This window comes from Hylobates moloch, unplaced genomic scaffold, assembly GCF_009828535.3.
Source record: "Hylobates moloch isolate HMO894 unplaced genomic scaffold, HMol_V3 SCAFFOLD_18, whole genome shotgun sequence".
Classification (NCBI taxonomy): domain Eukaryota; kingdom Metazoa; phylum Chordata; class Mammalia; order Primates; family Hylobatidae; genus Hylobates; species Hylobates moloch.
In genome coordinates, this window is record NW_026652293.1 from 63,077,249 (window position 1) to 63,093,217 (window position 15,969).

The 15,969-nt window shown below is 45.7% G+C and overlaps 1 protein-coding gene across 1 annotated transcript in view; it reads right to left on the minus strand.

Annotated features, from left to right (window-relative positions):
* PGBD5 (piggyBac transposable element derived 5) overlaps positions 1-15,816 on the minus strand; it is a 100,469-nt gene extending 84,653 nt beyond the window's left edge. The window contains exon 1 of the mRNA XM_032136456.2: positions 15,465-15,816. Within this exon, the coding sequence (XP_031992347.1) occupies positions 15,465-15,795 (331 nt within the window). The 5' untranslated portion in view covers positions 15,796-15,816. The remainder of the gene's footprint in view (positions 1-15,464) is intronic.
* Positions 15,817-15,969: the final 153 nt, after the last annotated feature.

The window sequence follows — 15,969 nt, forward strand, 5'->3', positions numbered from 1 at the left end:
GACAAGCTGGACTTGAGCTTAAAGACACTGATGGATAGAGTGATATTACTAAATGCATGGTTTTGGAAGAAATATAAAATGTAGACGTATGTATGCACCAAATAATACAGCAACTAAAAATTCTTAAAATTCAAGAACATGACAAAAAGTTATTTCTCAAATGAGAATATTTCCCAGAGAGAAAATAATAAAAACATGAAGAAGAGAAATAGATCAACAGATACCCCTACTTCCCTCAAATAAGAATACACATTTTTTCTTATGCCTATGCCACATTTTTAAAGATTAACTGCATATTTGGCAACAAAGAAAACCTTTGCAAACCTTTAAAATTAAAAATTTAAAGGATACTTCGTTGATCACAATCCAACAAAATTAGGATTAAATAATCAGGTAACCAAGAAATCTTAACTACTTAGAAATTAAGAAACATACTCTTAGATCAAAGAAGAAATCAAAAGGCGAACTGGAGGATATCTTGAAAGCAATGGAAAAGAGAACACTTCATATCAAAATTTATAGAACGCTCCAGAAGATTTACTCTGCGGAGACTTTAGTGTCAAATGCCTTCAATATTAATGAAGGTATTTTACAAATAAAAAGGAACTTTGCACTAATCTTAAGCAATTAGAAAAGGACAGCTTCTACTTCAAAAGGAAGATTTTACAAAAAAGATAAAAGTTCAAACTAATAAAAAATAAAAAAGGACATATAAGCCCAAAGCTGGCTCTCTGAAGAGACTAATAAAATAGAAAAACCCCTCAAATGCTCAATTAAGGAGAAGATAAAGAAAAGGTGAGTGCGGTGGGGGTGGTGAGGGGAAAGGCAGGGGAAAGAGTAAAGGAAAAGGGAGAGAGGCCAGGTACAGTGGCTCACGCTACCTGTAATCCCAGCACTTTGGGAGGCTGAAGTGGGAAGACCGTTTGTGCCCACGAGCTCAAGACCAGCCTAGGCAACATAGCAAGATGCTGTCTCTACCAAAAATTAAAGAAAAAAAAAAATTAGTCAGGTATGGTGGCACATGCCTGTAATCCCAGATACTCAGGAGGCTGAGGTGGGAGGATTGCTTGGGCCTGGGAAGTAGAGGCTGCAGTGAGCCGTGATCGTGCCATTGCACTCCATCCTGGGCAACAGAGCACAGACCATCTCAGAAAAGGGCAGAGAGGGGAAGAGAGGGAGGATGTGCAAAAACAGACAAGATTATGATTGAGAGCAAGTATAAAAAAGCAAATGCAGTAGAGATTTTTTAAATCATTAAAAATATATACTGCATGGAACTTCATGTCAACAAATTTGAAAGCCTTAGAAGAAACAGATGATTTCCTAAGAAAATATAAATCATCAAACTGATTCAATAAGAGGAAAAAATAAGAAAAAGGCACCATGACCAGACAGGTTCACAGCTGAGTTTTATCTAACCTGTAATTCTACTATTAAATGGCAAAAGGCAATTAAGAAATAATAAACCAATTCATTTATGAAGCCAAGCATAATTTTAATTCCCAAACTTGAGAGATGAGAAACTATTAACAAATCTGGCTTATGATTGATTTGTTATAGAAACTCTGAACTAATATTAGCAAATAACATAATTCAGCTGTATATCAAAGAGAGCTACATACTGAGACCAATCTGAGTTTATCCCAGAAACATAAGGGTACTGAGTACCTCAGTACCAGGAAATCAATAAAACTCACTTCATCAACAAATTAAATATGGAAAAAACTATAGAATCACAGCAATAATAGCAACAAATGCTAAAAAGGCATTTAATAAGTTTTTAAAAATGAAGTAAAATAGAAATAGAAGATAGTTATTCATGAAAAGAGCTTGACAAAAGGTATATAAAACAAACCCGTATTTGTTAAGCAATGAACTCCCCCCCAAAAGAAAAACCCTACACATGTACACGTATGCAAAAATGTGTTCATGTATGAGCACCAAGTTTTCTACATGGGTTATGTGTACAGAGATAGAGAAGGAGAAGGGAGGGAAATTCCAACAAAAAAGGGAAAAGGGTCAGAAAAAGGACTCCAGTCAAGAACCATGTATATTATTATATTAATGCTTATCAACAAAATTACAGTTGGCCCTTGAACAATGCAGAGGTTGAGGGGTTGACCCCTAACACAGTTGAAAATCTACGTATAATTTTTAACTTCCCTAAAACTCAACTACTAATAGCCTACTGTTGAGTGCTATTAAGAAAATCATAAGGCAGAAAAAATGTATTTACTATTCATTAAGGGGAAATGGATCATCCTAAAGTCTTTATCCTCATCGTCTTCATTGAGTAGGCTGAGGAGGAGGAGGAGGAAGAGAAGTGGTTGGTCTTGCTGTCTCAGGGGTGGAGGTGGAAGAAAATCTGTATGTAAGTGGACCCACACAGTGCAAACCTGTGTTGCTCAAGAGTCAACTGTATATATTTTCACATGCATAATTTTAAAAAAGATTACACGCAATATTACAACTACTAATAAAAAGTCCTCCTTTTGTTTTTAACTCCACAACTACCACCTGCCTTCCCAGTCCAAGTTTCAGGGTAACATACAGTAAGTCATTAACAGGTTCTTGGAAATTGTGACTTTGAGCAAAATAATGTGAGAAAACTAGTATTTTTTCTCATCAACATTATAACAAAAAGACATTATTCAACAGCCTGCTGTACATTGTTTTGCTTAAAGTTGCAGAAAAACCTACTGATGATGTTAAGTGAGGACTTACTGTACTCTGTGGTAAATATTACCTTTAGTTGCACTCCCTAATGGAAATACGAATCAGACTACTGGTGGCAGGTCAGAACTCAGGCACAGCCATCCACACTCCCATCCAGAGCCAGCCTCCCGGCTTGCCAACCTCCCTATTCTGTCTCAGAGGCAGATATTCTGGAGCTGTTAGGGAGCAGAATTGCGAGCAAAAAATTAGGTATGGTGGCACACGCCTGTAGTCCCAGCTACTCAGGAGGCTGGGGTGGGAGGATTGCTTGGGCCTGGGAAGTAGGGGCTGCAGTGAGCCGTGATCGCGCCATCGCACTCCAGCCTGGGCAACAGAGCACAGACCCCCATCTCAAAAAAGGGCGGGGAGGCGAAGAGAGGGAGGATGTGCAAAAACAGACAAGATTATGATTGAGAGCAGGTATAAAAAAGCAAATGCAATAGAGATTTTTTAAATCATTAAAAATATATACTGCATGAAACTTCATGTCATCTTTTAGTTTCCCTTGGTACCATCTGCATCTATCATGTTTTCTGTGGCTCTAAAGATGACTTCACGCTGTCTCCTCCTGGGTGTTCCCTTAGGACCTAGGACAACCTGCTCCTGTCAGCACCTCTTACACTGCATCACAATTATTTGTGGATCGGCCATTTGTCTTCACCACCAGGAGTTATGCTGTTTGAGGGCTAGAACCTCTTCTTATCAATCCCCAGTTTTTAACATAGTGCCTGGAGCAGAGTAGGCACTCTATAAATATCTGCCAAATGTATGAAATGTATTTGAAAGAAGATATGAAGCCTACACTCAAAAACTTTTCTTTTCAGGGCTGTTCTACTTTAGTTTCATGTTAAAATTTCTACCTCTGCAGCTGATAAACTGATGGGGTGAAGGAACACTGGCACACCCCAAGGTGCACGTGACTTAGGTTAGTCCTTTGGGATCATGAACATTGGATCACTCTTAGGAGCCCAACAGAGACAGTGCAAATGGTATTTGGCTGAATGTCTCCTGTGTAGGACCCTATATAACCCCATCTGGTGCCTGGAGTCACCCCTCTGGGAGATGACAATCTAGAGGCAGAGCTGGGACCAGTGTCTGTGTGTCTCCAAAGCTCTGTGCACATCACAATGCCTTTCTGAGAGGCAGAACCAAAGACAGCTGCAGATCTTCCCTCCTTCCCACCAAAGCATCCCACACACTATCTTCAGAAATGGGGGCTGCACTCTTTCAACTATTCCAATTTCCCCAATGTCATTTGCCTTCTTCCTAAATTTACCTAATATTTTTCAAAATGCTTGTATTTCTTCTCTGCTACACTTCTGGAAGAGACAGAGTCTATACATTTATAACACAAGGTGTGAGTTTAACTTTGCTATTATTTACCTGTAATTTACCTCTTCCGATCTTAAAGAAAAACAACTGTTGTCTCAATTTCCAATGAGGTTCTGTTCCAGGTCTCCACTGGCACTCTGAATGCACATCCCCCTAAGATGCCACAGGCTGTGCTCCAACACCCCAGCTCACCTAAGAAAATGCAGCCAAGGGCCGGGCGCGGTGGCTCAAGCCTGTAATCCCAGCACTTTGGGAGGCCGAGGCGGGCGGATCACGAGGTCAGGAGATCGAGACCATCCTGGCTAACAAGGTGAAACCCCGTCTCTACTAAAAATACAAAAAATTAGCCAGGCGTATTGGCGGGCGCCTGTAGTCCCAGCTACTCGGGAGGCTGAGGCAGGAGAATGGCAGGAACCAGGGAGGCGGAGCTTGCAGTCAGCCGAGATTGCGCCACTGCACTCCAGCCTGGGGGACAGAGAAAGACTCCGTCTCAAAAAACAAACAAACAAAAAAAGAAAATGCAGCCAAGGAAAACACATAGGCAATTCAGCTGAAATACCAGCACTAAAGAGCAAACCAAATAGGACATTTGTATTTACCTTCGATGCTGGGACCTGAAGAAAGCAAATGTCATTACATCAGATAAGGAAGGAGATGGAGACTGCTTTACATGGGCATTCTGAAGTGAATGTCTACTCACAGAACCTCACGTCTTCATGTGATCCACACCCACAAACTCAGCAGTGGAATTCCTGGGGACACTTATTTAAGATGGCACTGGTGGAAGATGTCACCTTCCCCAAACGCATAAAGTGCTCAAATAAGCCAGGTGCAGTGGCTCATGCATGCAGTCTTAGCACTTTGGGAGGCAGAGGTGGAAGGATGGCTTGAGCCAGGAGTTTTAGACCAGCTTAGGCAACATAGTGAGACCTTGTCTTTACAAAAAAATAAAAAAAAATTGGTGGGCATGGTGGCGCCTATCTGTAGTCTCTGCCAAGACTGCAGTCTTAGACTGAGGTGGGAGGACTGCTTGAACCCAGGAGTTCAAGGCTGCAGTGAGCTGTGATCACACCAGTACACTCCAGCCTGGGTGACAGAACGAGACCCTGTCTCAAAGAAGAAAAGTGCTCAAATAAGAAAGATGCCCACTAACCACTCTCCAGGTGATTCCACTTGTTGACAGTCTTTCCTCCCAGAAAAATCTCCCTGTATCCTGATCCTTTATATTCTCTTTGTAACCCTGTTTCTCAAACTTGAGAAAATAGGTCTCTCCTTCTTCCCCCTCTGGTTACTCCTAAGGTGACAGATTCCATTTGCAGTTGCTTTTGCCAGGGAAGCTTGCTGGAGGCTTTGAAACACCAAAATTGAATTTAACTACTGGCTTCCTGTCTGCTGCCTGGCAGAGATGAGTGCAGTGACCACTTCCCACTGGGGCCTGTCATCTGTCCATGGGGTCTCTCTTCCCCCATGGGCAGGCAGATGACAGACCTCAGTGAGAACATCTGCTTACGTTGCACTGTTCAGAAACCAGGCAGCAGTCCCATCTCACTCCAAGAGGTGCAGCCATTGCCCAGAATACGAGGCAATGGGGGAAGACAGGTTTGCTATGCAATGATCATCTTTGGTTCAGAGCCCTTTGCAAGGGACTTGTTATAGTTGATCTGACCCACATATACCATGTTCCACACTCATTGCTCTAATATCATTCTTCCTAGTCCTCTAATCAAAGGAACCAGTCTACTCTTGAGCACTCTGTAGCTCCACTTCCTCATTTTAAAAATAGGGATAATGACAGTATTCACTTGACAGGATGGTTGTGAGGATTACATAAGTCAGAAAGTGCTTAGAAAAGCATCTGCATATAGTAAGTGATATATAAGCATTTGTTAAATGAATAAAGGGGTGCAAGCAGCTGGCTTCCCTGTAAATTCCTGCTAGATTCCTGCCTATCTTGGGTGTTTCTGGGCCACTAGGAAGTGAGCAGGTTGTAGAAGCCCAAGATTGTATTAAATTCCCCAGTAGCCATCACGTTTGGTCTTCCATCCAGGACAGAAATCCTCGTATTTGGTGGCACTGGTGCCTCCGGGGTAAGAAATTCACTCCTTCGTGGAGCTGCCCCATTAACTCTTCCACTATTTTGGATATTGGAAATGCTCAGCTTGTGAACATTTTTTACTGGCACCGAATCCCGTACCCATTTAAAAATCTACTTCTGCGTCCACCTATTCCTTTGTTCAATCATTCAAAAAAAACTAAGCACCTGCCACATTTTTACTATATACTGTGACCAGAATGTCCAAGGTCTCCACACATGATAAATAAATTAGCTTATGCAGGTGGCAATGAGTGCTAGGAGAGACCAGAGGGAAGAAAGTGATTTTACGTGGGTAAAGACAGTGACACTGGAACCAAGACCAGGCCAGCAGGCAAGGGCTGCCGTTCGAAAGTCAGGAAGAACGTTACAGGTAAGGGCCTGGCAGACAGAAGATCACGTGGCCAGAGACAATGGTAGGACGCGTGCCACAAGGTGACAACAGAGAAGAAGACCAGGGTGGACCTACAGACCCGGAGGCTACACTAAGGAATCTGGATTTCCCTTCGGTTTGGATGGGAAGTTACTGGAGGAGTTTAAGCAGAGAAGCGAGTATATGAACTTGTGTTTGTAAAACATCCCTTTTCCAGCACAGCCTGGGGAAAGTGAAACCAGGGCAGGGGCAGTCAACAAAGGTGGAGGCTGAGAATCCAAGTGGATGAAAGCCCCACCAGCCTGGCCAAGGGGTGATACTGTCTTGGCTAAAGTTGGCAGCAATGGCAATGATATAAGTGGAAGGCTTTGTAGTTCTAAACTTTTTCATGAAAGTAACTTCTTAAATATATGCGTAAATGTGGCCAGTTTTTCATTCTTTTGTAATAATTCTTCCTGCAACTCACAAATGAGGGGAAGGAAAGTTCTTTATACCCTGTGGGAGGCTAGGCAAGCATTCCTTCTCCATGGTCAGATATTTCAGGGATTCCAGTATTCTCCCACCCCCAAGACCATGCTGTATTTCCTCTCACCAATAAAGGTCTTATCCCATTCCCTTCTGCTGTCATTTTCCCTCCTCCTTCCTTAAAGGAAGGACTCCAGCGCTTCTCCATGGATTCTGCCCTAAGTACTCATTTCTCAACATGCTTGGCAAATCCCCCTCCCTGTGAGATCCAGGGTTTGCTAAGTAAATCTACACCCATGACTGAACCTGGAGTTTGGATTCTAGCTATAGTTACTTGCAATAGTAATAATTACAGGTGTTAAATTTTAAGATATTTTCACTAAGAAAGTCTCAAGTAAGGAAGCTCAGTTTAGGGGCCAGTGCGACTGCCCACGGGCAAAACGGCACGCCTTCTCTCCCTTTTGCTCAAATGGCTCTCTTGTTTGAGACACTTTTCCTTCCTCTTCACCTGACTAGTTATTTGTTCTTCAAGGTGCAGCTCAGGGGCCACCTCCTCCAGAAATGCCGCCTCTTCTCCAGCCCAGCTGGAGGAAGTGAGGCACCTCTGGAATCCCATAGAAATCCATGTTTTCCCTGATCGCAGCATTCACCAGAGACACTTATCTCTTTTCCTTCACTCTGTCTCTACTATTGGACCCCAGGGGACATGTCTAACTTATCGTTTTATCCCAGCAGGGCTCAATGTGCTGGCTGAATTAATATGAGGCACATCTCATCCATTGCTGGTGGGAATGTAAATTGGAAAACTGCTTGGTAGCACTTCCTAAAGCAGTGGTTCTCAATACCTGGTGCTTCTGCCCCCCAAGAGACATTTGGCAACGTCTGGAGACATGTCTGTTTGCTACAACTGGGGAGGAGGGGTGCTAGTAACATTCAGTGGGTAGAGGCCTGGGATGCTGCTAAACATCCTGCAGTGCTCAGGACAGTCCCCAACCAACAAAGAATTATCTGGCCCAAGTTGAAAGACCTTGTGCTAAGGGTAAATATACACTGAATCTATGGCCTAGCAATCCCACTCCTAGGTATATATGCCCAAGGAAGTGATGTATACAAACATCAAGAAAATATGTACAAGAACGTTTGTAGCAGCTTTTGGGTTTGGAAACAAACCAAAAGTCTACTGATAGGACACCAGGTAAATCAACTGTAGTATATCTGTACAGTGGCATACTACACAGCAATATAAAGATAGCACTGCTCTATGCGATATGGATGAATCTTACAGAGAAAACAATTAAGTATTGGTGATGAACTCAGAATAATGGCTACCTCTGGGGACAGGGAGGTACTGATGGGGAAGGGGCAGGTAGGAATCTTCAGGATGCTAAGAATGTTTCTTTTTTTTTTTTTTTTTTTGAGATGGGGTCTCACTCTGTCAGCTTGTACCACAGTCTGAAGTGCAGTGGTACAAACACAGCTCACTGCAGCCTCACCCACCTCAGCCTTGAGAGTAGCTGGGACTACAGGCATGCACCACCACGCTTGGCTAATTTTTCAGAATATTTTTTAGGGAAGGCGGGCTCTCTCCGTGTTTCCCAAGCTGGTCTGGAACTCTTGGTCTCAAACAATTCTCCCACGTCAGCTCCCAAGTGGCTGAGATTACAGGCTAGGCATGAGCCACTGCATCTGGAACTAGGAACATTCTTTACCTTGCTCTGGGTGGTAGTGACACAGGTATACCCATGTAAGAATGCACTGTGCTGTGCACGAATGTCTCACACAATCTATGACACACATAAGCTTCATTATATAAAGTAATCCTCTAGAACACTTAATCATTCCACTGTTGGTGGGAGTGTAAATTAGGGCAGCCACTGTGGAGAGAACTTTGGAGATTTCTCAAAGAACTGAGAGTTGAACAATTTGACCCAGCCATCCCATTATTGGGTATACACCCAAAGGAAAATAAATTGTTCTACCAAAAAGACACATGCACCCGTACGTACGTTCATTACAGTGCTATTGACAATAGCAAAGGCACAGAATCAACCCAGGTGCCCATCAATGGTGGACTAGATAAAGAAAACGTGGTGCACATACACCACGGAATACCACGCAGTTATAAAAAAGAAGGAAATCATGTCCTCTGCAATGACATGGATGCAGCTGGAGGCCATTATACTAAGTGAAGTAATGCAGGAATAGAAAACCAAACACTGCATGTTGTCACTTAGAAATGGGAGTTAAACATTGGGTACAGATGGACATAAAGATGGCAAAAATAGATACTGGGGACTCCTAAAGGAGGGAGGGAGGGGAGCAAGGTGCGAAGAACTACCCATTAGGTACTCTGCTCACCACAGGGTGATGGGTTCAATCAGACTCCAAACCTCAGCATCACACAATACACCTTTATAACAAACCTGGACAGGTATCCTGAGTCTAAAATAAAAGGTGAAAAGTAAATACAAATTAAAACAAAATACTCCTCTAAGAGCCATCTTACTGGTGGGCATCGCATACTGGTTTGCTGCCTTGTAAGCAGGATGTTCTAATGGACTCTCTGGGTTACTGCTGGCAGAGGCATAAAAAGGTACATTTCTGGAAGACTCTTTCACAACAGATATCAAAACCCTTTAAAATACGCAAAATCCTTACCTCAATATTGCTTTATCATTTGATGCTAAGCAGTAAATTGAGGACGTATATATAAGCTTAAGCTTCAGGCTAGGTGTGGTTGCTCACACCTGTAATCTCAGCACTTTGGGAGACCAAGGCAGGTGGATCACCTGAGGTAAGGAGTTTGAGACCAGCCTGGACAACATGGTGAAACCCCATCCCTACTAAAAATACAAAAATTAGCCAGGCGTGGTGGTGCGTGCCTGTAATCCCAGCTACTCAGGAGGCTGAGGCAGGAGAACCACTTGAACCCAGGAGGCAAAGGTTGCAGTGCACCAAGATCATGCCATTGCACTCCAGCCCGGGCAAAACGAACAAAACTCCATCTCAAAAACAAACAAACCAAAAAACAAACTTAAGCCTCAACAATGTTCACCACAGCACTAATTTAACAGCAAACAAAGGGGAGAGAGAAGTGGGGCAATAAACTCAATCCTAACTAAAGGGAACCCTAGAGTATTACAGATTCAATGAAAACATCTTTTTAAAATTTAAATGGAAAATGTTCACAATATATTAATAACAATTAAAAATCAGGTCCCTCAACAAAATGCAATGTAAGATATATGAAGCAAATATTCTGTATGTCAACTGTGGTTATCTCTGGGAAAAGGAAGATAATTTGATTTTTACAATTTTTGATGTGGTTTGGCTCTACGTCCCCACCCAAATCTCACCTTGAATTGTAATAATCCCCATGTGTCAAGGGCGGGGCCAGGTGGAGATAACTGAATCATGGGGGCAGTTCCCCCCATGTTGTTCTCGTGACAGTGAGTGAACCAAGATCTGATGGCTTTATAAGCATCTGGCATTTCCTCTGCTGGTAAATTCTCTCTTTGCCTGCCGCCATCCATGTAAGATGTGACTTGCTCCTTCTTGCCTTCCACCATGATTGTGAGGCCTCCCTAGCCATGTGGAACTGTAAGTCCAATAAACCTCTTTCTTTTATAAATTGCCTAGTCTTGGATATGTCTTTATCGGCAGCATGAAAATGGAGTAACACAATTTTATCCCTTTTCTTATTTATTTTCTAAAATGAATATATGTAACTTGTTAATAAGAAAAAAATGTACAAACACAGTCTTTAAAAACAAAGGCGTGAGCAAGGTATGGTGGAATGCACCCTCAGTCCCAGCTACTCAGGAAGCTGAAGCAGGAGGATCACTTGGGCCCAGGAGTTTGAGTCCAGCCTGGGCACATAGTGAGACCGTGCCTCTAAAAAGAAGTCTACAAAGTGAATTTTAGACTCTAAAACTGGGTTAGACCTCACCACCTGTTCCAGTGTATTCAAAGTCCCACCTCCTGAAAAACAGCTCTGAGTACTCATTAGGACAACACGGGACAGCAAGGATTAAACAGGGAGCTAAAGAAAAATCCAGACTCTCCTCTTCTGGAAGGCAGCTACACCAACCACTATACCACCAACACCCTGGCAAGATTCTACTCTTCTGTATCCTGGTTGTGGTATCAATTACACAAATCATGAGTTAAAACTCATAGAACTGTATCCGCTTCCCCCCAAAACTAAAAGTAATTCATGTGTAACTATAAAAATAAATATTTTTTACTGAAAAAGGTTCTAGTAAAAGAAAAAAAAGGCACTACATTTCCTGAATTATAGAGTCTGACTAGTTAGATGGTGATCACTTAACCTGGTAATCTCACCACCCCCAGGAAAGTGGAGGCAGCAACTTCCTTCCCCAGTCACATGGCAGTGGCAACTTCTCGGCCACAGAGTCCTTGTGAAGACTGAGTTTGATAATAATGCATGAAAACGCAAGTGACAAATGAGAACTGAGGGTTAGCAGTAGCAGCTCCAGTTTCACCCCCTACATGAACAGACTCCTGGGAAAAGAGCAAAACAGCTCTCCCAGGAAGCTCCCTTCTCTGAATTCTGTGCAGCCACTGCAAGATGACACACAGTCTTGCACTTGATTACTATGTAGCTTTGCCTAAGATTATCTTGCAGCTCACCAAGATTGAAAGTTCCTCCTGGAGCCACAGAATCCTGCACAGAGCTAAAGGTAGGAGCAGCTTCTTATACTTAACACCATAGAAAGGGTTCCAGGTCTCTGAGTTCACAAACCCCTTTAGAGCCAAGGGTCTCAGTTTAATTCTGGTTTTGAGAGAAAGATTTTTCTTTTCTTTTTGTTAAGAAGGCTTTAAACCAACAACAAACTGTAAAGATAAAACATTCAACAATGTTAATTTCCAATGCTATATGTTTCTCTCCAGCTGCTCAAGGTCATACCTCCCCACTGAATGATTAGAGGTTGCTGATATGGTAAATGGGGGGAAAACACACACATACACACACACATATATATTTTTTCTCTCTCTCTCTCTCTTTCTCTCTTCTATGAAGTCTAACCTCTAATAGAAAGAGTGAACAGCTCAGATCCCGGCCAGCCATGACAAAGGACTGACAAACCAAACAGACGGGAGCCCTTGAGCATCTGCGAAATCTGTCTGTTCCTCTGCCTCCTCCGAGAAACGAATCACAAGACTGCTCAGAATAAGAAACCAAAAGGGCAGAGGCTCAAAAAGCAGCCGGGCCTGAATTTCATTCTGTTTCCAAAGAGTGAGCTCACATGCTGTGTTGGTTATTTGCACAGAGGGCAGGCAGGCTGACAGCTTGAGGGGGCTATTTTGGGGGGATATATGCTGCAAGTCTGGTTAAGAGAGGGTCCTAGGCTCTGCACTCCCAGTAGGCGTTTCAGCTGCCAGGCAGATCATGCATCTCCACAGGGGTAAGAGCCCAATAGCTAGCCCTGCAAGCATAGCGTGTGCATTTAAATCACCCCGAGGGGATCCACACCTCAATGCACAGTCAGAACCTAGAGGGAGGTGAGAGAGCAGACAGAGGAGTGGGCAAGGGCCCACTCCACCCATAACTACCGGCCACACTTCCAGAGTGCCTGATCTAGAAAGCTAAATACGCTGAAAAACAGAAGGAAAGCGCTGGGAAGACAAAAACAACCTGAAAAATGGCTAGAATTTCCAACCTTAACTACAGAAATGTTGCTTTTAGGACTGGTACAGGAACTAGCACTGCTCCCTTCCCTGCCCCTCCCAAATGGGCACCAAGTATCTCCCTACTGTGTGCCCTCCCTTATGGTGGGGGTGGGGGGATGTGGCAGCTCCGACCACAACTCATAATGGTCCCCAGTGTCTACCTCCCTCATGCACAGCGACTCTGCAAAGGTTTCTAAGTCATCAGAGTTATCTCTTTCTGATTTAAAAAAAACCCAAAAACCTAGCACAAGCAATACACATTTGCATACAATACCCAGTTACATACACACATTTGCATACCCGCACATTTCCATAAAATACACATTTATGTATATACACATATACCTGTTTTTACAGTAGGAGCAAGGCAGGAGGCCTCTATCAAATCTCGAATTCTGTGCTTTCCTCATCTGATTCCAGCAGCAAGAGCAATTTGAATTATAAATTTTCCATTATAAAGCCTGATTAGAGATCAAAATGCCACCTGCTTACTTTCCTCCCCACCCCACTCTACCCACGCAGTGAGATTTGTTAATAAACAGGGGAACAAAGATGGAAGAGAGATCCTGGCTGCATTCTTTGCAAGTGGGGAGCGCACGCTTCTCAGAGCGTTTTAGATACTGTGCTCTGGTAAACCCTAGCAGGCTGATCCTCTTTGCTCTCCGAGTGGCCAGGTTGCAGCTCTCAGCCTCTTAATAAACACATCCATCTCCCTCCACACTGGCAGGCGCAAGGATTTTCTCTGACCAAACCTACGCTTCTGCATCTATTTTCAGCCCCCATAAATCATATTCCATTGTTTTGGGGAAACTGAATTCAAGTTTAACAAGCCATCAACCTCATCCCTCCACTCCCCACCACTCCAAATTTCCCTCAGGGAGAAACTTGCAAAGAGGAATTTCTAAATCAGATGTGGAGTTAAAAGGCAAGCTCCCACACAGGGCAGAAAAACAAAACTGGGTAAAAATACCGGCAATAACCACTAATGTCTTTGGTTAAAGGACCTGATTCTTCTGTCCAGGTGTGAACTCAGTGGGCATCTGCAGGAAGCAAAATTTGAACCTAACGCTAAATGACACACGATCCTGCTCTTCATGACCGTAAGTCCTGCGGTGGCTGGATTAAATGGCTCTGCTGCAGAATTTCTCCCATTTCAAGGTTACTAAGAAATACAAGATGGATTTAAAATTTATTTCAGTGTGCTCACCCTTCTCACATCAGCACATTCAGGATTCTTATTCATAACTAGGCTTGACCTAGCACAAGTTCTCTATTTCGCCCTGAGACACGCAGAGACTTGCTGTGCAGTCCCAGGTGGACCTGGATCTCAAATGTTCCAGGATCGAAATTAGATCACAGATGCTCACGGCATAAAGTCTGCCAAACCAGGTCTGTGGACTAGTACAATTCTTAAAGAGCCAATACGGAAAACAGCTGTCTAGGGCCGGGAGATCTTAATGACATCCTGGAAAATATAGGACAGTATAAAAGGGCTATACAGACTCAATGATTTTGAAAATTCCCAAGCTCTTAACTACAGCCCACACGCACATGCTTTAAAATGTACCCACCCCCAAAGCAGTGCACAGCTAACTGTGACTTTGCAAGCCCAGCTTTAGCTCCGCGCATCCACACCGCAGCCTGCCAGAGGTCTGCAGACCACTCCCTACTGAGAGTCCAGCTAACCTTATCGGCCTCCCAGCAGGCTGCAGCATGATGCCCAGATCCAAGTCCAGGCACCAGCTGGAGGTCCCTTGGGCCTGCCTTCCCATGTGCCGTGTTCCTGACCGGTTGAACAATAATCAGAGAAGGCCACAGGAAAAGCCGCATCATGCCCACCGCGGCCACTCCCTGGCCCTCATCAACACCGGTTGCGCGCACTACGGAAGAACACAGCATGCAGGAGCACGGGCCTGCTACAGAAGGCCGTGGAACAAGAAATACCAGCATGAGAAGGCGGCTGGTCTGCAGCTTTCAAAGAAGGCAGAGGCTGCGGAGCTTCTGCAGGGAAGTGGTGATATTTCAACAGCCAACTCCCACAAAAACAGGCAGTGAAAAGGAGTGGGGCAGCCGCAGCTGCCAGCACCCCAGCCACCTTCTCCAGGTATTCGGGGCTTGTCTGTGACCACAGTGGTAAGCAGGACACACCTGAAAGTACCTTCTGGCGGAAAAGCAAGCACCTTAACGCTGCCCAATCGGTCCCTTCACTCCTCCCCATTCTTAACAAGAGATCTGGAATGGCGCGGACAAAGAAAGTTTCTCAGATTAAGGAGAAAACTAAGCCGAGTCAAGATGCCGCGGGTGGCCTCTCCCTCAACTCTCACTGGGCCAACTCCTACCTGCCTCGTTCCCGTCACCTGCTGTAAGGCTCGCTCTTGGGCTGTCAGTGAAAAAACGACTCCCCCTGCCTCCACCAGCCACGCCGGGCTTTCAGAAAAGCCCCCTCAACTAGGAAAGCCTAACTTCAATCCACCCCTAAAGTCCGACCCACAGGTGTGACAGGCTTCCCGTGCAGGGGCTGGGGTGCTCCCAGGAAGTGAAGGAAAAGGTCCCCGACGACCTTGTCACTGGAAAAGTGCTGGCCATGGCCTCCGCCTCACCCCCTCCACTCACGGGTTCGGAACCCCCAGGAGCAGTCAGACCGATCCCCGCTCCTGCAGCCTCATCTGTTTCCGGAGAGACACCCACAAGCCAGCCCACGGAGAGTCTGGACTCGCCCGCCCCAGCACCCACGCCTCCCCCGCGCCCAGTTCCAGCGCCGCCCCCGACACCCACCCGCGGGCCGCCCCTTACCGCCGGTGTCCTCGAAGCGCGGGGGCGGGCGGTCGCGCAGCGCGGCGCTCCAGCCCGCGCCGGCCTCGTCCTCCTCCGGCTCCTGAGCGTCCGGGGCACGGGGAGGTGGCGGGGCGGCCCCTGGGGGTCCCGGGGGCTCGCGCTCGTCGTCCGAGGAGGCGGCCGAGGAGGAACGCGAGGCGGCCGAGGTGCTGTAGAAGGGGTTCCCGCCGCTGTCCGGGCCAGACTCGCCGAACACGTCGTCCGAGATGTGCAGGCTCTCGTAGCGCGCGCGGGCAGCCTCGAGCAGCGCCGGCGCCCTCCTCCGCGCGCCCCCGCCGCCCTCGGCCATGGCCCCGGCCGCCGCCCGCGCGCCCGCCCCCCACCGGGCCCCGGGCCCGGCCCCCCGCCCGGCCGCCCAGACAGGCCCCCCTCCCCGGCCGGCCCGCCGTCTTGGCCGCCTCGGGCCAGGCGGGCCTCGGGTCGGGGCCGCAGTCTGGGGCCGGGGAAGGCGGGGTGGCAAAGG